The 24,308-nt window shown below is 47.4% G+C and overlaps 1 protein-coding gene across 1 annotated transcript in view; it reads left to right on the top strand.

The window, feature by feature from the left end:
* SND1 (staphylococcal nuclease and tudor domain containing 1) overlaps positions 1–24,308 on the top strand; it is a 486,824-nt gene that overhangs the window by 450,363 nt on the left and 12,153 nt on the right. The window contains exons 17-18 of the mRNA XM_043965422.1: positions 14,813–15,001; positions 23,515–23,656. Coding sequence (XP_043821357.1) covers positions 14,813–15,001; positions 23,515–23,656 — 331 coding nt within the window. The remainder of the gene's footprint in view (positions 1–14,812; positions 15,002–23,514; positions 23,657–24,308) is intronic.

The raw sequence follows: 24,308 nt of genomic DNA, 5'->3' as shown, positions 1-24,308 counted from the left end.
ACCTATGTGGGCTTCACATTCTTCATCTGTAAAATGAAGAGATAAGACCAAGTGACCTCTAAGGTAGCTCTTCCAGCTCTGAATCAATTATCCTGTGATCCATACAGAATAAGAAATAAGAGATTTAAGGGGAAATAGAAGGTAACCCAGCCAGAGCATAATCTCATCTTCTTGCTTTCTATGAGAGAAACAAGAAAAGGGAAAACTCCATCTCTTATTCTTTTTCCATCCCCCCCCCCCCACACTTGTCTGCTGTCTCAAGCTAACTTCTTAACCCCTTCCTACCCTTGTAGCTCTGTGCAGCATTTCGGTAAACTCTTGTCTATACCTCAGAAAATATTTTTTTTTAATATTGCCTACACAGTATTTACACTGCGTGCAGGGGTGGCAGTGGGTGGCTAAAAGCTTTTTGCAGAGCATACCATGACAGGAATCCAGCCAGCAGCCAAATTTGCATTGATGGTCTTTATCAGCAGTGCCGGCGTTTAAGCCCCCCCTTTGGAGGAGCAGTGGCCAAGGGCAGCTTGAGCTAGTCAAGGAACTTGGCCAAACCAAAGGCTTTTCCTCAGGGATTTGCCGCCTCAGCTTGAAAGGGTCTCTGCACTGTCCCTTTCATTGCACTTTTGGCTTCCGAGATAGCCAGTCAGAGCTTCATTTCCTTCCTTCTGTTTTAGAACAGTACCACCTGCCTAAGGGGAGCATCTCAGCTGGGGCAAGTTTAGTGGTCCTCAGCAAGAAAGTAAGCAAATAGAACAGGGCTAATGAGCACCCTGGCCCCTTTGGGCGGGTAACACAAAACAACTACTCCCTAAAGGAAAGCAAGGTCGAGGTAGCCCAAGCAGATGAGCAGAACCAAGCATCCCCCCCAGGGGCTCTAGGGACCTTGTTAAGATGAGTTGTATTGGAGACATTTGCTTGAAAAAGGGAGCAGAGAAATAATTGAGATTAATGGAACCCTGGATCCTGTCAGCAGGATAGGCAGAGAGCAAAATTAGTTAAATTGCTGACCATCCCATCAACCATCCCTTCCTTATCCCCACCCCTTTCATCCTATCTCCTATTTCAGTTCCAAGATCTGCTTATAAGACCACAGAACTTTTAAGGTGTTAGAGGGCAGGGAGAGGAGAAGGAATGTTAGGTGGGAGAAAGAGAAGAGCAGCCCTCTCCTAGCAAAATGCTTGTGGTCATCAACATGACTCAGTTCCACTGTGGGCTCATCCAAGGATTTAGGAGAGGTTGAGAAGCTAAGTAGAAAGGTCACTCCTCATTAGTTTATACAAGTCTTCTTAACTTTCTCTGAGTCCTTTCCCTTTGTCATCTCTTACTGTACAATAATATTCTAATATAATCATATACTATAATGTGTTCATGTACTCCCTAATCAATGGCTACCTTGATAGTTCCTTTGCTATGACTAAAAAGGCCTGGGAGGGGGAGGGGGGCTGTTCATTTGTTTTTCAATAGTGTCTGACTCTTCATGAACCCATTTGGGGTTTTCTTGGAAAAAATATTGGAGTGGTTTGCCATTCCTTTCCCCAACTCATTTTACAGTTGAGGAAAGTGAGACAAACAGGATTAAGTGACTTTCCCAGGGTCACACAGCTAGTAAGCGGCTGAGGCCAATTTTGAATTCAAGATTAGCCTTCCTAAATCCAGGCCCAGCAGTCTATCCACTAGAAGGAGATTGAGAGAGATTTCTTTGGTCAAGTTCAAGGGTACGGATGGTACCATGACTTTTTGGGCATAGTTCTAAATTGCTTTCCAGAGAGGTTAGACCAATTCACAGCTCATCAACAGTTCGTTACTGTTCCATTTTCTCCATAGCCTCCTCCAACAATTGTCATTTCCCTTTTGTCATCTTTGCCAACTTAATGGGTACAAGGTAGAACTTGAGTTGCTTTAATTGGCATTTCTCTAGTTATTAGTATTTTGGAGAATTTTTTCATATGATTTTCAATTAATATCTTGGACTCCCCATTTATACCCTTCTACTATTTCTCTTCTCCCAAACTATTTTCCCAGCAGCTTTTATCAAATAATGACTCTACCCCAGGAGTTTGAGGGGTTTGATGCCTAAACATTGCAATGGATAGTTTCTGTCCATGGTTTTTCATTTAGTCTGTGCAGGCCATGAGCCCTCCAGAATCTCATTTAATCTTTCAGTAATAAGCTAGATTTGAAGGGGCCTCTCATAATCCATAGTAATCAGAGTCCTGCTTCATTGTGAAGAAATCTTTTCTTACTGTATTTTGATTAGTATTGCAAAAGTGAAGAACACGTCCCATGTTTTTTAATTCTCCCACAGCTTTTCCCACCCTTCGCTGGGTCAGTGGATGGTTCCCTGTGAGTTTGTTAGGGCCAGACACCTCCTTTCCAGGATAAAGGCTGGAGAAGATTTTCAGTGATTATCATTGCAAGGAGATGGGTCTATAAGCTCAGGCAAAGCCACCATGAGTAAGTAGCAGTGTGAACAGTAAGGGAGTCGTCTCTTAGGGAAGAGATCCATCTCCCACCTAGCAAGAGGATTAATACCTTTCCCCAAGCTGAGGAAGTAAAGAGAGAGCCCTGAGGTGCTGAACCTTTTTTTTTTTTTTAATTTTTTTAATCAATGACTATAACTCAGGCTTATCAGATTTGCAGATCACAAGGCTGGGAGGGATAGCAGATACTTTGGATGACATATTTGGTATCCCATTGGTCTAGACAGGCCGAAGTGATGGACTGGATCCAATTAGATGAGATTGACTAGGAATAGATGTACAGTCCACTTATATTCAAAACCAAATTTATAAGAATGAGGTTCAAAGTGTATGTGGGAAAACAATGGGCCATACCAATCAAAAATGCTTATAAGCTGCTTTCAGGAAGAGATAGTAACCCCAGGAGAGAGGTGACAGTTGTTCTGAAATCTGCCCTGGCCTAACTACATCTATAGAATGGTGTTCAGCTCTAGATTCCCCTTGAGTGAGCACAGGTCTAAAACCTGAGTCTCTGGTGTCTTGCCTGAACTCTACCAGCCAGATGGTGAGTCTTAGTGGAAGGGGAAGGATGGGATGGGATGGGATAAAGCAGAACTAAGACCACCTGAAATAGAACCTGGCACCCCTAACTGCTCTCCCAGCTTAATAGCTTTCACTTATTTAGAAACCACATATCAAGAAGAAAGAGACAGGGATTAAAAATTTTAACAACAAAAGAAGAAGAAAGTGAGCAATAGGCTCAGGGATGTACTGTACTCTGCTGCCTTTGGGGACCACAGTTATGGGTCTCCTTCCACTAAGCTAGAAAGGTTTGCTTGTTGCAGTGAAAAATTTTAGGAAGTGAATAAATTGTCTGGTCCTCCAGGGCTAGCTGGCCTCCAACAATTTAGGGCTGTTGTCTCTGCAGTCTTCACTCTGCCACAGCTTTTCCAGGCATTTCTCAGAGGCCTAAAAGAAGAGCCTTATTAGTTACCATCCCTTCTTCCTAAAGCCCAGATAATGCTCATGGGAAAAGGAAAATGTTTCCTTTAGCTCCTCCATGGCCCCTAGAGCCACAGGCCATTGGTGGCTAGGGCCATTCCCCACCAGATACCTGTTTAAGATCCCAGTATGTCTCTTGAGTTTGACACTTAGAAACCTAAGACCTACTAAGATATATATATATACTCAGAACACACACACACACCCCATAGGTTTGTTTTGTTTTATTTTGTTTTGAATTTTTTTTTAATCTTGTTGGCAATTGGGGTTAAGTGACTTGCCCAGGGTCACACAGCTAGTAAGTATTAAGTGTCCAAGGCTGGATTTGAACTCAGGTCCTCCTGAATCCAAGGCCAGTGCTCTTTCCATTGCGCTACCTAGCTGCCCCCACACCATAGTTTTTGTTTTTTGGGGTTTTGTTTTGTTTTGTTTTGTTGGGCAATGGGGGTTAAGTGACTTGCCCAGGGTCACACAGCTAGTAAGTGTGAAATGTCTGAGGCCGGATTTGAACTCAGATACTCCTGAATCCAGGGCCAGTGCTCTATCCACTGCACCACCTAGCTGCCCCCCCCCCCACCATAGTTTTTTAATCTTCTCTTTCCTCTTAACAGAATGAATAGGAGCTGCCCTTGATGGATGGCTTTATACGTCTTAACTTGGGGTGCGGGGGAAGGGGGGATATTTAATTGGTAAATTTTGTTTGGGCATATCATACAACCTCCCACATACTCACAGTGGAATCCCCCACAGTGTATAGTATTCTAAGAAGAGGGGGTTTTTTAGCATAAAAGAATGATTACAATTAATAGTTCATGCAGTCTTGTACTTTAGTTTTCCATTTATCAAAATAAAAGACAGGCATATGATTTATTAGTTAATACTAATGTCAGTTAATGTTTTTAATTTGTTTTGTTACCATTTAAACTTCTCTTCATTTACGTATTTGTCCTTTTGATTTTACTGTTTGCCCTTTAGCTGCTAGTTTGAGTCTAGCCCTAAATAGGGACTGGAACATACTCTTTGCTGCTCTGCAGCTTGTATTAGAGCTCTTAAGAGACAGGTAGATCCCCTCTCTATAAAGTGATCTGACCTGTACAGTACTATGATAGACAGACAGACAGACAGACAGGTGGTATGTAAGAGAGCAGGGGATTAAATAAAAGCTGTTTATACAACTGCTGTCTTCACTTGTACCTAGATAAAAAGGAAATTGTATTCTCAGTCCAAGCATATTCAGTGCTGGCCAAGGCAGCAAAGCCAACTGTGACTCTGCCCCCACTGCTCACCATGTCAATGAGGGAGCCTACCTCTCAATACCTCTGAGTCATCCCTGCTGGCTGCACTAACCAAAGGCAGTTTCTTCTGTGCGTGTCTCCAAGCTAGATCAGCTGTGGAAGAAGCAGCCACAGGAATATGCTCTCACCCTAGAGAGTTGCCTGGCAAGTCCCATTTCAGCTCTACATGACGCTTGTTCCTCCCAAGAGACAACTTCCTGTCTCGGCAACTCTACAGTTGATTCCTCTGCTTATGGGCCAAGGAGCCTGAGTGCCTACCTCAAAGCAACTTTTTTCTTGGAGGGTCTTGGACGAAGAAGTCCAAGAATCTATGTCAGTGAAAAGCACACTGAACTGAGGTTTAGATCTCTCCTCTGACAGTATTGGAACAGGCCCTTGAATCAGCTATTGGGATCAGGTGCCTTCAAAAGAAGGATTCTTCTGCCTGGCTGGCAGTTCATTTCTTCTGAACCCAGGACAAAATCTTATCAATCTCACCAACCATTCACTCTGAGAGAAGCTATATATATTGATCTCCCATGAAGCAAAATAAAGTTAGTTTTCTTCCCATTCCCACTTGGGCCTAGAACTAGACAAGAGCCAGAGTTATTTCAGCTGCATCTGAGAAACCTCAGCCATGCTTCCTAGTCTCAGCCATGGATAGAAGGAACACCATCTGGAGGCCACCTGACCTGGGTGAGAGCAGTTTTTGTTCTTCTTTTTGGCCAAAAACAATTTTCCACAGCTAACGGACCTTTGGGAGCTGCTAAAGCCATAAATATGTCCCCCATACAGATAGAGCCCACCAACCTACTTCAGACTAAAGAGACATCTGGGAGAGATAGTGTCTCCTAAACCAAACCTGGCATAGAAGGGGTTAAGACTCACTACTGGCCTCCAGCCTTGGGTTTTCCTAGGAAGATGAACAGTCTGCTTTCCTTATTGTCTGCACCAAAGGAACAGATTGCGTCAGTTTGTAAACTGTGTTACCGCTTGCAAAGGCCTGGAGTCAGCAGGTTTTCATTTCCCGGCAGATGAGGACGCTGCTGATCGGCTTGGCTGCTACATCTCTGCCTCAGGCAGGACCCAGGAGCCTCCCCATCATCCTACTCCTCATTCTGCACGTGGGGAAAGGCACTCAAGTAAAAAGAGCATCAGTCTTCCTGCAGAGAGACCCCACTTACCTTCCCAGCCGTCAGGATCCTGATGCTCAGGCCCCCTCTTAGCACTGTGCCAATCCATGCTTGGATGCCAAACATTCCTGGGGTTTGGCTCATGCCGGAGTTTGGATGTCAGGAAGGTGGTTGCATGCAAAGGCAGCTAGCTATATGCCTTAGATTTCAAGGAGTCAGATACTCTGGTGGTGAGGAGGAATTTGGACAAAGGCTCTTCATTGAGAGCCACAATGACTTTGCTGCCTGAATTCTCATTGGGAATGTGTAACATCCCCCCACCCCCCACACACCCTCCCTGAGCTTTTCTGTCCTGGCCACTTCCCACTTAAGTCAAAAGAAGCATTTCATAGGAGCTACCTCTCTTGCTACAAGGGTTGTTTCGATGTCTCCTCAAGTAGAACAGGGCTGTGCTGCTACTCTTAATGTCACCACTGGCCAGGTTCATGGCTATATGCGGAGTTCTCACCCAATGTCCAGCAAAACACCCACTTCCTTAGCAAGCTCCCTTGAGCCGGGTAAGGTCCTTCCAGCCCACTTCCACTATAGGGTGGCCCCTTTGCATACATGGCTGGCAACCTGAAATAGCTGCAAGAGCCATCTCTCTCTGTCTCTCTGTCTCTCCCTCTCTCCCTCCCTTCCTCTCTCCCTCCTTTCCCATCCCTTCCCTCTTTCCTCATTCCCTCCTCCTGTCTCTCCACCCTTCCTCATTCTGTCACGTCTCTCCCGTTGCCTCATTGGTGTGCTTATTAAGCATAGGACCTTTGAGAAAAGCAAACCTCACTGATTTCTCTCCCCCATATAGTAATTCATTTCAACAAACTTTTTTTTCACAACTGCTGTTCATAAGAGACTGTTTTCTGTCTTCAGGGAGCTAACAGTCTAACAGGGGAGATGAAACATAAATAACTAAAACACAGAGGAGTAGATGGTAAGTACCCAAGAGAGGTACAAAATGCATGAGAGTTTTGAGTGAGAAAAGATCATCTCTAACTGTGTGGATGGGGCAAAATACAGCATCTGAGTTGGATCTTCAAGGAATAAGATTTCAACACATTCCTGTTGGAATGATATGAGCAAAGGCACAGAACCTACGTGGGGCAGAGAATGATGAAATAGTTGTTCGAGGACTGAAAAAGTAGACCCTAGGATTTCAGGATATTCCACTTCGCCAGATTTTAGACTTGGTTGTTGTCACCAGAATGTTAGCTGAGCCCTTTCACCCCAGCTGTACTGGGAGAGCGCCGTTAACTCACAGGGTAGCCCCAGCAGCCTGGGGTAGAACAGCTCTCCTTGAAGTTGCCCCCAGGATGCTGGTGAAATTACATGTCTAGTTCCTTCCCTACAATCTATCCAACCTTAGGGCCTCAGGAGCCCCTAAGGATCATGGAGAATCCCCATCAGCTGTTTTCAGAGATTCTGGAGCTGTCACTGGGTAATTTCCTAAGCTGCCTGAGGCATTGTGCATAGCCCAAATAGCTCCTGCTGCATGAGTGGGAGAGGTTACTCCTGTCTTCCTGGCAGAAGAAGGGAGAGGGGATGGGGGTACATGTGTGTACATGCTCTGATGGCTTTCCCACTGGACTGTGTCCTGGTAAAGTGTGTGTATAGAGAGCACATAGACCTCTGTTCTCTGACCCCCACCCCTACCCTTCTGTACTTTCCAGATCAATTTGCCTTCAATATCCGTGACATTTTTGCCGTCTGGACTTTTAGTGTGACTGCTTTCAGTCAATGGTTATTCTGAAGTCTCATAGGTCACTAGGCAAAGGCTGCAGGAGACCCATTCACAGTATTTACACTTGATCTGATACCCATTCCCATGAAGCCCCTGGCCTTGAGACAGAAGAAGAGTTAGAATTACTGAACAGAACTCTAGGGATTGCCACAATCATGTCCTGCCATAGGGCAAGGCGGGTCCCTGTACATTTCAATCAATACCTGTCTCCTGGAGGTTTGAGGATGATGGGCTAAGAAGTGTAGGCCACAGTAGATAGTTAGTAGCTGGCTTTGCAAAGGACAGAGATTTCAGGGCTCTGCTTCTCCCCCAACTATTCCTTGCTACCAAGATGAAGGGCATAGCCCCTGATACTTACTGTGTCTTACTTCTTAGAGTAAAAAACGGATTCTATCCATACTTCTTGTCAAGGGAGAGAAGACCACTAGTCTGAGGGAAACACATCCAAAACCCAACAGGGAAAAGGGAATTCATTCAGTATATCTGGGGAGGGGCACATGTGTCTCTGGCTGACTGTACTTAGAATTTGTTTCTGAGAAGGAAAGTTCTAGAGAATGACACTGAGAGCCCTGTTATCATGAGGTCTTATCCATCTCCAGCCAGCAAAAAGCTGAGTGTCCCTGGGGCCTCTTCCCCTCTCTGAGGCAGAGGGGGTAAGATCAGAGTAAGACAGCCTCACTCAGTGGTCATGGAAGTGTATACCATGCCCAAATGCAAGGAGCTCTTCCTCAGTAATTAGAAGAAACCCAAATTAACAGCCTGTGCCGTTTGTATTAATTTGGTAAATAAGCCAGAACAATTTCATTAGTGGCACATTAATGTGCTTGGGAGCAGGAGGACGTGTCCTACTGTGAGGCAGCAGAGCCTGCATGTTGCCACCTCTTGAAGAGCATTTGGGGTCAGGGTCAGGGGGAGGCCCAGCTTGATGCCTGTGACCCCAGCCCATTTGCCCTTTCTGTGTGGCTAAGAGATGGATGCCAACCACCATAATAGGGGTAGAACCCATAAAGAGTAATATGCCCTTGGGGGACTCAGGCTATTCCTTCTTTAAGGACTTAGAAATACAAAATACATTGGTCTCAGACTCACTGATTCAGTAGGTTGAATTGGTTTTCCTGGGAGTCAAAGAGGAGATAGGAAAGAACAATAGAGAATAGAATGGATAGCTGAGGTTTCCCAAAGAGTTTCAGATTCAGAGAAAGGGAGACTTGAGAAATAGCAATGAGGTGAATTCCATATCTTCGGAAAGCCACATTCCGGCCTTTCCCTGTGCCAACAGGGAAGTGTAACAGAACGGAGATGGCTGGTTTGGGTACTATCCTGTAGGCAACTGGATTCAAGAGACAACAAGGAGTATGAGACCAGTCTGATTAGCCAATATGCAGCCTTAAGTAGATATTGATTGCTTACCACGGATCATTTTATGAAGAGGCTAGAAGAATATAGAGAAATATGATCAGCTCCAACTCCAGGCATTCATCGGATGTTTATAAGATCTGCCTCTGCTTGGTCAAACAAGAGGCAGAGGGAGCAGCACGATAAGTAAACCTGGCAGTACTTTGTCTTTAGATATATCGAATTGAGCTTTCCTTTAGGTGTCTTGACTTCCTGCTTCTAAGTCTAACCAGAGACTCACTTGTCATTTCCCTGGGCATAAAGCCTCCTGTTTGCCTTCCCATCAGAGTAACTCAAAGACTAACATTCTTATCCTAGAACAGTGTACAGTGTGTAGATCTGTTCATCCCAGCCTCTGCACGAATGGAAAGCTATGTCCCCCCAGGGAGATGAGGCAGGGGAAGGAGGTGATGGAGTAGAGCCACCATCTGTCCTATGTTGAAGCTGCTTGCAACCTCCTGGTCATATTAGCCCACATATTCTCATATTCTCTCTCTCTCTCTCTCTCTCTCTCTCTCTCTCTCTCTCTCTCTCTCTCAATCTCTGTCATCCCCCCAGCCTCCCCACCCTTGTCACCCTCTCCCTCTCTGGGTCTCTCTCCCTCTGTCTGTCTATGTCTCTCACACTCTCTCTCCCCTGCCTCTCCCCCTGCCCCCTCCCTCGCTCTCCCTCTCATGCATGTGTTGCTCATTCTCAGGCCATCTGGCTACCTATGGGAATCACACATACCCTTATCTGACACCAGAAAGGCAAACAGCCCTGTCACATGCCATTGTATATAGTCTGTAAAGGAGACCACCATCTCGTAGTTCATTCACCCTACTCCTCCTGATCCTCTCCTTCTGAACTAATAATAATTAAGGGACTATCTATGCTGTGGGCCAGGGGAAGAAGAATGTTCTTTGATATGCTGGGCTCGCTTTATTCACCTGATAGGCCCCAGATTTTTCCACACTTCCCCTAAAAGACCAAGGAGAGTCCTCAGTTCCATTAAACAGCATTTCTTGAATCTAACTTAAGCCACTTACTGACTTAGATGTGTGACCCAGGACAAGTTGGTTAACCTCTTTTAACATCAGTTTTCTTATAGCACCTATCTCACAGGATGAAATCCTATCAAATCAGTCTCTAAAGTGCCTTGCAAACCTGAAAGCACCATTTAAATGTCAGTTACTTTGTGCAGAGTACTGGGCTAGGTGCTACTGAAGCTTTAACTATTGGCTGTGATTTAGACCCCTCCTGTAGAGAGCTTATCATCTCTCAGGAAAGATAAACCAAGCACATAGATTACAGTACTAGACAGAATGGTGATTTGTGCCAGAAGAGAGGTAGAAAGTGCTTTAAAGGTTCAGAAAAGGGAGAAATCCTGTCTCATTAGGATATTGAGTTAAGCTTTATGAAGGAAAGGACATTTGGGCATTGAGGAGCATTTCAACTGGCTGAGATACAGGGCAGAGGCAAGTCTAGGGGGAGGAAACCACTTAGGCAAAGGCATGGAAAAGGGAACGGATGAAAAGCATAGTCAGGGAAAACCAGGGAGTCCAGTCTGGCTGGTGAAATAAAGGGCATGTGTTGGAAAGTAATGAGAAATAAGGCTAGGAAGATAAGGCGGGTGCACTAGAGAGAGAACATGAACTTTCTTTAGGAAGGAAGCGCTGTGTGGACAGTGGTGTGAGAAGAGCTTCAGGACCATCAGAATCAGGCATCTAAATTCTCATGCATTGTTCCTCAGAGCTTGAGGTGTCCATGCAGGCTGAATTCTGCCCCAGAAGGGCACTTTCAAAACTGAGGGACAGCGAGGTGCAGAAAAAGACACTCTGACCCCACAGGCCTGGAGAGGAATTGTCCCACAGGGCCCAAGGCCAGAAGAAGCCCAGGGAAGCAGGACCACGAATAGCAGCTGATCCCTCCACTGCGCTCAGCTCTGGCTTCCCTTGGGGTCTGTGGTTTGATTGAGAAAACCACAGCAATAGAGGCAGTAATAAAAAAGGGAAACAGTAGTAGCCCATGGGTGACAGCTGAATCCTATGGCCCGCTCCACAGAGCCCAGTGCCAGAGCTGGGCCCAGGGACTTGTCAGGCACAAGTGAGCACATTAATTGCAGACAGGAAAAGACTGGTCTAGTGCCATGGTCAGCCTTACCTATTAAGAAAGAACTGGGCTGCTCCCAAAGGCCATTGGTCCTTTCATGAGGCTTGCTGGTTCTGAGAGCCAGACACTCTCGATCTTGCTTCCAAAGAGAATGATGTCAATTTGAAGTTGGTGACAGTGGACAGAAACTCCTGATGGGTTTTCCATTAGATGTAATGGCAGCTTTTTCCCTGTATAGCTTTGTCTCTCGGCACTGGTCTTTAAGAGTCTAGAGCAGGGGTTCTTAACCTAAGGATTAGAAAAAGTGCTAATCAATGGGACTCTGAATAGAACAGTAGATTTCAGAGGGTCCACGAACTTGGAGAGGAGTTGTATCTTTGTTTTCACTAACCTTTGGTTTCCTTTGTAATCCTGTGTGTTTTATTGTTATTTAAAAACATGATTCTGGAAAGGAATCCGTATACTTCACCAAACTGCCAAAAGGGGTCCATGATACAAAAATGGTTAAGAACCCTCCACCCTGGTCTAGAGCAGTAGTGCCCAAGGGGTCACTGAGGAAACCTAGCAATCTTAGCACAGCCCTTCCCACATCCCTCAGAGCTGCTACTACTGCTGTTTCCAACCATATACATACATTGGGCCGGGGTGCTTGTGCCAAAAATGGAGTAGTAGTAGTCCACCGTTTTCTTGGGAAAGGCCCAAGAAGGCATCAGAGAACCCCTCTTCTTCCTGTTACTTCATCAGAATTCTATGTGGATAGGAGCTATTGGGGGGGAAGGGAGGAAAGTGTTATCCACATGGTTGACAAAGCCTAGCAATGAAAAGATAATCTCCATTTTCCCTATTTCTCTCATCTCATTCTTCCCCACCCCCCATCATCTTGAAATCAAAGCCATTCAAATGGAAAATCTCTTCAATCTTGAACTGTATGTTCCATGGAAAGGTTAAAACCTGCTTTCTGGCATTAAGGGAGGCACCATAAGGAGGCTCATGCGTGTGACATCCCTATCTCTGATCTTCTCCTGAACTCTGGAATTCCATTTAGGGACTAATACTTTTATCCCAGGGCATTGTCCCATCTTCATCCACCCCATGACTGCCTGGCACATCCTGGACAGCAGGGTGGTTGAAGGAGGCACTGGGGACTTCTCCCTCTAAACTTTAGTTGCCATAGCAGCTTGTGATCTGAGCACCCATTTTTATTGGTTTGGCTGTTTTCTACGCAGCAATTCTTCTTTCCCGCCCTTTACCGCCTCCAGTTTGGATTCCTCTTGTGAGATAATCGCCAGTAGAAAAGAGGAGATGCCTATCTAATAGCCAGGAGTCTGTTCTCTTTTCTCTTACTCCATGAGGCTTTGTTGGATCTGGGGGGTACTGGCATAGTGGGAATGTGGGAAGTGACCGGCTTCAGGGTCCTAGCAGGACTCACCTCTCAGGCCACCAGAGCCTCAGATGAGATAAAGGAAGTAAGGAGCTGGGCTTGTAGAGTGATTGGCACAGTCTGCTTGTTGATAACACTTCTAATCAGCTATCTGTTGTAAGGGGAAGCAGGGAATATATTTGAAGAGGAAGAGGTTAATAAGGAACCAAAAAAAGCTAACATTTCCAAAGTAAAGAGTTGAGAGGAAAAGCCTTAGGGTAGGAACTAAGCAATCACTAAGCATTTATTAAGTGTCTCCTATCTACTAAGCACTAATGATACAAAGAAAGACAAAAGACAGGTTCTGCCCTCTAGGAGCTTACAGTCTAATAGAGGAGCCAGAAGGGAGGGGTCTCCTTACCCCCAGTTATATGTACTTGTACTATATTCCTGGTTTCAGGCATTATCCAAATCATACTAATATTTAAAGGGTTAACCGTCACTGTGTATAGGATGTAGAGGGGAGAGTCTGGCTACTGATACCTGTTTCATTTACTGCTCTCTCCCCATTACCCTTGGTAGGCATCAAGAAGAGGGCCCTTCCCTCTCAGGCAGGGAGTAATCATCCCTAAGATACTCTCCTCCCCCCCTCCCCCCCCCCCAAGAGCTTCCCAAAATCCTGGTGGAGGCCAGGTTGCCCCGTGACCCAGGCTGCCGCCACTGCTGACTCTGTCCCAGACACCAGTGAATTCTCAGGTATTTAGACATTCATTTTATTGTTTAATCGAGCTTGAAGTCATTTAAATTAATACAAGTTTTTACACTTGGCAGCAAAGGCTTTTATGGCCCCCTTTAGTGGAGTGAGAAGGGAGGTGAGAGGAGAGTCAGGAAAGAAATAGAAGCCAAGCTCGGCTTGTGAATGAGAATAAAGAGCACTGGAGAGATGGGACGTGGTCACTGAGGGAAGGGGCATGTATACATAGCTGAGCCTATTCCCTGGGTAGAACTCTGCTGTTTAGTATCACTCCTCACTGTACCTCTTGGGCTTCCAAGTGGATGAAGCTATTTCTAGAGAGGGAGAAAGAAGCCAGTGAGTTCCAAGGGATGCCCAGAGGAGTTATTCGGGCCTGCCCTTTAACCATACTGGCATACACACTTTGTCTGGGCCCATGGCTTAGGAAAATGGTTACATTATCAGGGATCCGGCCATTGCCAACACCAAGGTACCATGCCATTTATGAGTGCATAGGATTAGAAGATTTTTATTTGTAAGGGACCCTAAATAGCATCTAGTCCCACTCAGCCATGTCTGTCTTCTTCTCCCTTTCCTGCCTGGCATTCATGGCAACCACTTTAATTACCTTCATTAAAAATTCATTCATTCAGCTCCTCCAGGCAAAGCACTGCCTCCCCAATCCTCAGGGACAGCCTGGTTCCCGAAGGACCCACTTGTCTTTCTGCCGCAGAGCTGGAGGTGGGAGCTGAAGAAGGGTGGGAGCCAACACCAACCAATTTCCTCAGCCCTCCTCTCTACCAATCCCAAAGTGCATTTGTGTTGGCCACCCTAAGACAAAATCACTGTGTGCAGAAACCTAGAACCTGCACCCTCTCTGCTTTTCCTTGCCTTACTGCTTTAGTGATTGGATTCACCCCCTGAAGCCCCAAGTTTGTGGCAGATTGATGGAAAGGTCCTGCTTGGTACAGTGGATGTCTGGCTGGCCAACATTTCCAGCTGGGGATCCCCAGGCCACAAGGGACAAGGAAAGTCTCCAGCAGGCTTCCTGTTAAGGGGACGCAGGTGGCCTATAGCCTAGGGGCAAGAGATAAGGGATCATTGGTGACATAATTTTGGACTTACTATAAAAGCATAGGCCCTAAGGTTAGAGGGGAAAGTTCTAAGAAGTGGAGTAGGGTAGAGAGATTGGGGGATAGTTGTAGCCACTGATATTCCCCTGCTTGAGACATCCTTGCCCATCATTGTTTCATAGAGCAGATTCAACCAGATCTCAGTTTCTGAAAGTAGCTTTTTTTTTTTTTTTTTTTGGTGAGGCAATTGAGGTGAAGTGACTTGCCCAGGATCACACAGCTAGTAAGTGACAAGTGACTGATTCTGGATTTGAACTCAGGTCCTCCTGAATCCAGGGCCAGTGCTCCATCCACTGCACCATCTAGCTGCCCTAGATCTCAGTTTATGAAATGCAAGAAGCCAAGAAGTCTCTTCTTCTGCACCCAGTTGAGTTTCCTGCCTTTCACCATGCAGTGTCCCCAGTGCCCCAAATCCATCCCTCTGCTGACTCAGTGCCCTCTTTTTGTGTCCCCAGGTGGAAGTGGAGGTGGAGAGCATGGATAAGGCTGGGAACTTCATCGGCTGGCTGCACATCGATGGCGTCAACTTGTCAGTCTCACTGGTGGAGCACGCGCTTTCCAAGGTTCATTTCACTGCCGAGCGCAGCTCCTACTACAAGTCCTTGCTGTCTGCCGAAGAAGGCGCCAAACAAAAGAAAGAGAAGGTAAGTAGCCGTGGGAAGGAGGTGGGGGTGTCACACAGCGAGTTTGAGATGGAAGAAGTTCCCAGAGCCAGATACCTGGCAACTGATGCATCTGAAAGGCTTACAGAGAGTTCTAATAGCTCCACTGTCTTCTGCCTTCTCTGCCTAACAGAGGATCATAAATTTAATACTGGAAGAGACGTTAAAGGTCATCTTATCCAATTCCTTCATTTTACAGAAAAGGAAACTGAGTCCCATAGAGATGAAGGACTTGCCCATGGTCACAGAGGTATTAAGTGGCAAAGCTAGAATTCAAATCCAGACCTGATACCAATAAGCATTCTTTTCACTAGTAGGCCACACCCAGGAACAGGTGGTGCTATGCAGATCTCAGCTTCATGGCTGGGGATGGGGTTCTTTTTGTGCCCCAGACAAACTAGGACTGACCTACCAGAGCTGGAATTTCCAGGTTGAGTTAAGAAGTTTCTACTTGGGGCAGCTAGGTGACGCAATGGATAAAGCACCAGGAGGACCTGAGTTCAAATCTGGCCTCAGACACTTGACACTTGCTAGCTGTGTGACCTTGGGCAAGTCACTTAACCCTCATTGGCCTGCAGAAAAAAGAAAGAAAGAAAAAAGAAACAACAACAGAATTTTCTACTGAAGGCTGGCTACTCCGGTGCCTCTGCATGCCATGGAGGGGACCCTGGCTTCTCAAAGGCCATGCCAATGGCCCTAAGCTTGGGCAGGTCCTGCCCAGCTAGAGTGGCATCAGTGGAGGACCATAAGTCCATTCTCCAAGGACCAGGCTCGTCACCAGGTTGGCTATAGGGTGAAGATTTTTTTCTCCCCCAAAACAATTCTTAGTCACCTACTAAATTATAAAGAATGTCTGATTGGCATCAGTGGGGGCAAGTACCTACACCTACAGAATTAAAGGTCTTTGAAGTAAGTCAGCAAGCCCTTTGCAGAGACAGGGGACAGCCACAAAGGGTCAAATGGGATGGAAATTAAGTTTGCTTCCTTAACCCCTTCCCCTTGACATTGAATCATTCTGTCCCAGGTACTACTACCATTCATCGTATAGCTCAAGAATGCTCACTTAATCTTAGTAACAACAATAAGGCATCTGGAGCGGGAAACTGGAGTAAGGTAGATAATAGGGAAATAATTGGGGGCTGAGTCCCCAAGAGGGAGAAAGAGGGGAACACTGCCCTTTTACCTGGCCCCCAACTCTGCCAGGATTCCTTGGGTGGCCAGAAGCCCTAATTTGAATCTCCTTCACGTTACCCCGCTGGGAAGCCCATTTTGGAAGCTACCCCTGAAGAGACATAAACCTGTTAGGATGGCAGATTTACAGTACATCAGCCTCTGCAGACACTGCATTGAGGAGATGGGGGATGGGTCAGGAAGCATTTTGGGGAAACAAATAGTCGATTAAGGAACAAAGTGCTTTGGTGGTGGGAGCCAGCCTTCCCTACCCCCACCCACCCTCTCCAAAAGCCTGGCAGTGGTTGACTTGCAGCCCAGCATTGATAGTGGGGATAAATCAATCGGCCACCAATTTGTCAGGGTTTCTCTGTGCTTGAGGAGGATTTCGCAGGACAACCATGCCGAGCCATAAATTTGTTCCAGGAATAAATGTTTCCTTCCCTATGGGGGTAATCATCTGGTTCTACGTCTCTGATTCCCAGAGCTGGGCCTGCTTACCTAACTAAAGGCAGGGGTTCCTCTGTTCTTTTTTCTTTTCTCCTGCTCCATTTTGTAGGTCTTTCTGTCCTTTATTCTTTCTTCCCCAAATGGAATTGGTTTCTCTCCCGAAAACTTCCTTCTTCCTCCTCATCCCTGCCTTCCCTCCCAAATCACCTATCCACCCTCTCAGAATACGCCAAATACCCAGCTCTTTTGGAATTGGAGGGTAGCAGTAAGCGATAGCAGTTCAGGAATCACCCGAGACAATGAACAGGCAGGAGACCAGGCTTCCCCTAAGTTGCTTTGGTGGTAGAAGCCAGCCTTCCCTACACACAGATTTTCTACCCTCCTCAAGAAGAAAGTTGTTTGAAATGCCAGAGAGCCGGTGCTTTGGATGCTGGGAGGTGGGAGACATTTCAGTCTTGGCTGCTCCTTGGCAAAAGACAGGAGTCTTGTTCTCCAAAGCCCAGTTTCCCAAACATCCTCTTTTCCTGCCCCCTCGCTCCAAAACCTTATCCTTTCCAGCGTCTTGTCCAGGCTTCTAAGAGGGAGATCATAACTGGTTCATATGGTGAGGTGAGCGCTATGTCGGCAGAGTGCTAAGTAGTCACGATCAGCAGTAGGAGCAGCTAACACCCATTTTCAAGTCCCAGATTCGAGTATCATCTCTCCTTCTGTCACTCCCACTCAGCCTCCTCAGAGATGCCCATTGCAGAGAGGAATGTGCTACGGCCCTCTTAAGCCAAGAGGAGGAGAGGCCGGGTCCCCCGGGTTAGGACAGAACAGAAAAGCCACTGGGCCATGAAGGGAGCCCATTCTTTGCCAGGTCTTAGAATCAGGTGTCATCATTTACCCTAAAGTAGATTGGGCTGAATGAACCCAAGTCGTCATTTGCCATTGCCCTTTGATAAAGCCAGGACGTCATTATCAATGATTAATTACTTACACAGGCTTCATGGTTTAATTTCAGCCCAGTTAAAGAGCAGGGCCTCACTGTGTGCCAGGGGTTGCCCTTTTCTTGGTCTCTTCTACCACACATACACACACACATACCCCTCCTACCCTAAGCAGGCAGCAAAGCCTCTTCAAGGACCCTGTAGGTGCGAGCAGAAACTACTAAGCCTGCTTCATGTGAATCTCCATGGAGGCCCTGGTTTGGCTAGCTGGAGAAGTTAGCCGGCCTTGCCTAGAATCAACACTAGGACCGTTGTTATGATTGCCGGCCTTGGGGCAGGAGAATTTGGTGAGTGGTTGGAACCCAGACCCAGGATTCATTTAAGGCTCAGGCAGGGGCTTGCTTTGGCAGCACGTACACTAAGATAGAGCTCAGACAAAGTTACCAAGGCACTGTGCATGAAGAAGAGATGTCTGTGGCCAGGGAACCAACAGGAAGAGGTGGACGTCACAGCCAAGGAAAGGCTATTGCCAAGAGCCCAGGACCTGGGCCTCTCCTCTCCTGTCTGGGGCTTTGGGGGAGATGTTAGGAGAAAAGCACCAGACTGGAGGCAAGAGGGGTAATGCGTGTGCTTCCCTGCACACACTCACACCCAGGCACGTGTACATGCATCTATTTGGAGAATCTGATGACTGGATTTTCCATTTAGTAGCTACCCCCTGCTGGGCTAATTCCTCCCTGTCCCAATACAGACTCCTTGGTGAAAGGACTGGGTAGAGCCATGCCCTCCCCTTAGTAGGAGGCTGACTAACGGCAAACCCCATTCTCCTCCCAGGGCCCAGGGTAGACCTGGAAGCCGTGAGGTCAGCAACAGTCACCTCATTCCATTCTGCCGCCTGTTTCCTATCTCTCCCCACCCCATTATGTCCCTGGCTGTGAAAGAGAGGGTTACATTGGCCATCAATTTCATTTTATTTACTTTGGCTCCCCTGCTGCGGGCGTCAAGGCATCCTCCACCCTGGCCCTGAGCCAGCCCCTCCCCTGAAGCCTGAGAATAGCAGTATTAAATAGAGTTTAGAAAGGAAACACTTGAGCCAGCACATCCCCAGACCATGCCTCCCACCTCCTGCCGAGTGAGGACGGGGGGCTCTCTGGGGAGCTACTACTTTCTGACCTGATTTGCCCTTCCCACCATACTCCTGTCCTCGCTATACAGATTGAGCTGGTTCTGTACTTAACTGGAGGAGCCACCCCAACAAGTAGCGTTAGTGTTCCAGAGCCCGACATGAATGGGCAGTGTACTGGGGCAAAATGGAGCTGTCGGGCAGAGGAGCTTTGGGGAGAAAGGGAAAGAAAAAGGAAAGGTGTTTTTCCAGCCTGGACTTAACCTGTGACCAGTATGATGTAGGAGTGTAGACAGGGCCATCCTAGCCCACCGCATGGAGAACAGGCAAAGAGCCTTCCCCATGCTAGCTCAAATCTCATCCATAGATCCAGGTTCAGAGGGAATCTGGGTGGCGGCAGTGGCTGCTGCTTTTTTTTTTTTTGGCCACTAATCCACCAAATGGATTTCCAGTGAGCTGGAAAATATAGGTGGTCTTAGACAGAATGGGGAGCCGACTGTGCCTAAGTCCTCCTCTGAGATCGGGCAGAGCCCTGCACCTCTCACTCTCGTCCCCAGGACTCTGGCTCTGGAAGCACCTTCCTCAGCCTCTCCCACTGAGGCACATGGGAAAAACCCCAAGGGCTGCCCCACACTACCACAGGAACCACTGCGGCTCCCTGGAAAGGGGGCCTTGGGTTTCCTTGTCTCCTTCCAGAGGCCTGTTCAGTGACAGTCAAAGGAGTGTCAGCCTTGGGGATTACAAGTGACACGCTTCTTCTTGGTGATCTGAAGTGATGAAGCGAGGGAGCATGTGATGGCAGCGAGGACGTGGCATTAGCAGATGTCTTGTCAATGTCTATCTTTTCAGGGAACAAAAGCCAAAGTTGAGGGGGAGTGAATAGCTATCTGCTCCAGAGGCAGAGGGAGGGAAGGGCCATACCTGGAGGGGATCCTGAAGACCATTTCCTACCTAACATGCCCACAATGAAGCTCCACAGCCCAGCTTCCCCCTCCAGTCTACCTAAGGCCATGAGCCTTGAGGAGCCCGGATGCCAGGAGCAAGGGGGGGCCCAGGGGAGCCAGGGAGTGGGCCAGCTGAAGCACAGGCTGCCTTCCAGGAAGGTCAGACCTCCCGGTGTATGGGCCTATTATCACGAGAGTATCCTAAAGATAGAACCAGAAGGAACCTTAGAGGCCGTCAGTCCAACTTTCCCTCCCCCATTTTACAGGGAAGGAGACTGAAGCTTGAAGAAATTCCGTGACTTGCTTAGGGTGACACAGGTAGTAAGTGACAGAGGCAAGATTAGAACCCAGGTCTTTCTGACTCCAAGTCCCACACTCTCTCCACTATATCATACTGCCTCTCATTGGAGAAAAGAGGGAACAAAACTTCAGTTAGGGCTGGGTCAGAGGATCAGCTGCAAGTGGCGTCTTCCTACTTTGAGTCCATTTCAAAAGAGGAAACCAGTTTGATTTGTTGCTAAGAGTGTCCAGTCAGAACACACACACACACACACACACACACACACACACACACGCACACTTTTCCCTTAGATTTCTTCCTTCTCACCTTCAGCCCTTGGCCCACAGGCTCCTGACATTCCACCTTTACAGCCCCCTTGGTTTCCCTAGCTCCTTAACATGTATCACTGTGACTATTCCCTTCCCACCCCCTATTCCTAGGCCAGCTGTGGGACTCTTCATGTAGCATTTACCTTAATGCTACTAAATCCCCTTGAGCTATCACAGGAGGGATCAATAAGAAGTTGGTCCCCTGTCTCAACCTTCCAAGGATACCAAGATCACTCCCCTTTTGTTGGAAAACTTCTTTCCTGCATAGACTGTGACTCCCCTTGTTCTAGATGTCAAGAGCACAGCCTCCCACTGTGGCCTAAATGAACAAAGATGACTTCTCTTCTCTCTTTGTGCATGGAGCCTGGTACTGTAACCAGAAATTCTTTCACTCCTCATAGGCAGTTCATTCTGGATTTATCCTTCATGCCCTGGTGGTCTTCTCCCCCAGCCTGAGGTTCTGTCCTGGCATCATCCCAGGGACATTATGCCTTTTTGAGCCAGTGGACAATGTTAGAGAAAGTTTGGGCAGGGAGGACCCTGGAATCATATAAGGTAATGGGAAGGAAAGAGTATTGGGGGCCTAATAGAGGTAAGGGTAGGCAGAGGAGTAGGTATTGTAGAGGAAAGAAAGAAGGAGTTGGGGAGAGGGACTACACGGGACTGTTGGGTGGGAGCACTGGCTCCCTCAGTTCAACATTAATGATCTGACTGAGGGAACAAGGAGCCCGATTGATCTAGAGATGATAGTAAGTGAGTAAATTCTGCAAGTGCCCCAGAGACACAGGAGCATTGCTGGAAATGACTCTCTAAGCAGGTGTACCTGGGAAAGTCCAGACTGGAGAGAAGTGTGGGGAAGCCCAAGAGACTAGCAGACGGCCTGAGCCTCAGCAAACCGGGGTGAAAGAAAGTCCGAGCTACGGCAGGCGGGACTTCCCAAAGGCTGGGTGCCTCTGGTCCCGGCGGGCAGGGGGTGTGGGGGGGGGTATCGTCTGCTCTTCCATGAGTGAAGAGTGTGAAACCCAAAGCTACTTGGGGCAGCAGGACATCGGCACAACAGAGCTGTAGTTTGAGAAAGGGTCTCACTCTTCTCCTGGTCAGCCAAATTTGGGGGATATTTCTTTTGTATTGGTCAAGTCCATGTGAATCTGGTGGACAGAGCTGATAGGCATATAAGAGTGTGCAGAGATGTATTGAGTATAAGGATGTTGGAGAGTGTGGTGGGAATGGGAATAGGTATAGAAATTAATAGACTGGAAGTTAATCCATGAGGAGGTGATTAATCAAATGGCAAGACAGAGGGAAAAAGCAAATGTTCTGTTTTTTTCTCCCATCTTATTATTTCCTTCCCCACATGCAGTGCTAACACCCAATCCAACACTCACATGCCACTTATATCTTAGGAAACAAGGAGAAGGATCTTTACAAAATTCTCTTTTATAGGATGGAAGTGTCCATGTTGGAGCCATGTTTGGCACCACAAAAGTCGTACCTACAGCTTTAGTCGACACCCCCTCTTTTTTCCTCAGTGCCCTCTTTGAACCATGTGGTGGAACACAGCCCTGGTGTCACCATCAGAAGCCTGGGCAGGACTTCCTCTTCCCCAGGATGGCATTTCTAATGCATTTCATACTATTCACCTGCTCCCCACACCTGCACTCTACTTCCATTTTCAGGCACGGCAAGAGGATGATTCTGACTGTCACAAAGTCTTAGTCACAAAATGCCAAAGCTGGAAGGGATCTTCCAGTTTACTCCCACTCCTCCTCTGTCATTTTACAGGTGAGGAAACAGACCCAGAGAATCTAAATGACTTTTCCAAGGTCACACAGCTCTGTGTAGAGCCAGGAATCCTCATTACCAGATGTTCCTACTTCTCATCTCCTGGCAGGTGCATTTCCTGTCCCTCTAATGCCCCACTGAGGACTGAAGATAGGGCCCTGGCCACTGGGGTATTTTGGGGTAGGTGTCAGTGACCCAACATGTGGTCCTAGGACCACCCCCTTCTAGCTGCTCAATTAGAAAGTCACCTCCCTTCCCAGGTCTGACAGGCCTCACCACTCAGACAATCTCCCAGCTGCAGGATTGGACTTGACATGCCATCACATTGAATCAGTGTCTGAGCCACCCCAGCTCTGACAGCTCAGTGGGAAGAGAAGGGAGGGAGGCGAGGAGAGATGGGAAAGGGAGCAGGCTGGCCACTGACTAAGGTTAGAGCTCACTGTTCTAGAAATAATGGACAAGGGTTATTGGAAAGAGGGCTCCTTGACCTCCTCCATCGCCCAGGACTGCCTTGGTTGGCATCGTCCTGTGTGGTGCCAAGGGGCTTGGAATGTGGACTGAACCTAGCTTAGTTGCCTCAGTAGTGGAATTCAGAGAAGCCCTATCCCCATTCCTGGGCCTCTTCTGTCCCCAAACAGGCTTGGTGTGTATCCACACTCCTCAGTTACCTTGATAAACCAATGGGCAGGAAGGAGTCTTTCATTTCATCAGATATGTAGAATTGGAATAGACCACAACGGTCATTTAGTTCATCCTCTTTATTTTACAGATATAATAAAAATTGAGGCCCAAGAGAGGTTGTCTCAGAATCATTCCATTCATTAGTGGCAGAGCCAGGTAGTGGCCAGTAGGTGGCGCCATAGTGCATAGAGGGCCAGGTCTGGAGTCTGGAAGACTCCTCTTCCTGAGTTCAAATCTGACCTCAGACACTAGCTGGGTGACCCTGGGCAAGTCACTTAACCCCATTCACCTCACTTTGCTCACCTGTCAGATGATCCTGAGAAAGGAATAGACAAACTACTCCAGTATCTTTGCCTAGAAAACCCCAAATGGGGTCATGAAGAGTCAGACATGCCTGAAACAACTGGACAACAGCAGAATTTAAACCAAGAGTCCCCTGACTCAGAATTCAGCTTTCCTCCACTTCCTCAAGCTGCCTTAAGTAGTTTCAGTAGTTTCCTATCCTGAAGCACTTGACCCAGTTCCCTAGACGCTACAGTACAATGAAGTACAAACAACCACTTAGAAACTTTGTTGGATGAGTTCTACCTGTCTAAGATCCAGCAGGAGCTCTGGGCAGAGAGGGAGGGAGGGAGGGAGGGAGGAGTATAAACAAGCAGACAAGGTGAGGTGCCTGGAGAGATGAAGACACCTGCCTAGCTACCCCTTTTCCTCATCATGGTACCCATCCCGTATCTGAAGTCCCTCATGAGCCAGGTCTGGCCCTCTCTCACTGCCCATGCTGCTTCTTCTCTTTTTGACCCACAGGTGTGGGCCCACTATGAGGAGCAGACTGTGGAAGAGGTCTCACCAGTGCTGGAAGAAAAGGAGCGTTCGGCCAGCTACAAGCCTGTATTTGTGACCGAGATCACCGATGACCTACACTTCTACGTCCAGGACGTGGAGACCGGTGAGTGTGCTGGGCCTGCCGTTCTCCCCATCACTGAGAAGGCTCCGTTTCGCCTTTTGTCCAATGGGAGAAAGATACCATCCCTCTTCCTAACAAGTTTTACTGAAAGAATGAAGAGCCTGTACCACCTTAGCCCTACCCCACCAAACCCCTTCCAGGACCCTAGTCTTTCTTCATTCAATTCCTCAGGCCTGTCTTGCTTTTAGTATGGAGACTGGAAGGTTCCTTCCTGAACTTAAAAGTAAGATTTAGAAACAATAGGAAGCAGTGAATGTGGTGAATAGTTTTCCGTGACCAGGGGCTCCTGCTTTCTTCTGAGACACCTTGGTTAGGCTAAGTAGAGAACAGATTGCTTCTGTGTCCAAGAATCATCACTCAAACGGAAGCACTCCCCTTATTCCTCCCACCTCATGATTCCATTTTCTGAGGTCCACAGCTACCCAGGGAAGAGAGCCAGAAAGGGAAGATCCTTGGTTTGCCTGTACTGGGTGTTTTTCCTTTAGAGGTTAACAGAGCCCTCAGTGGAGTGAGTAGCCAGTTACCATGGAAACAAGCAGAGCTGTGGGGGTAGTCATCCCCTGGGCATTGCTAGCTCTCCAAAAGACCCTATCCTCTCTCCACGCCCCCTTTCAGCCCCTCATTTCCTGACCTC

Source organism: Dromiciops gliroides, chromosome 5 (genome assembly GCF_019393635.1).
Source record: "Dromiciops gliroides isolate mDroGli1 chromosome 5, mDroGli1.pri, whole genome shotgun sequence".
Lineage (NCBI taxonomy): Eukaryota > Metazoa > Chordata > Mammalia > Microbiotheria > Microbiotheriidae > Dromiciops > Dromiciops gliroides.
The sequence above is the reverse complement of the archived record's forward strand: the minus strand, read 5'-3'. Positions and strand labels throughout refer to the sequence as shown.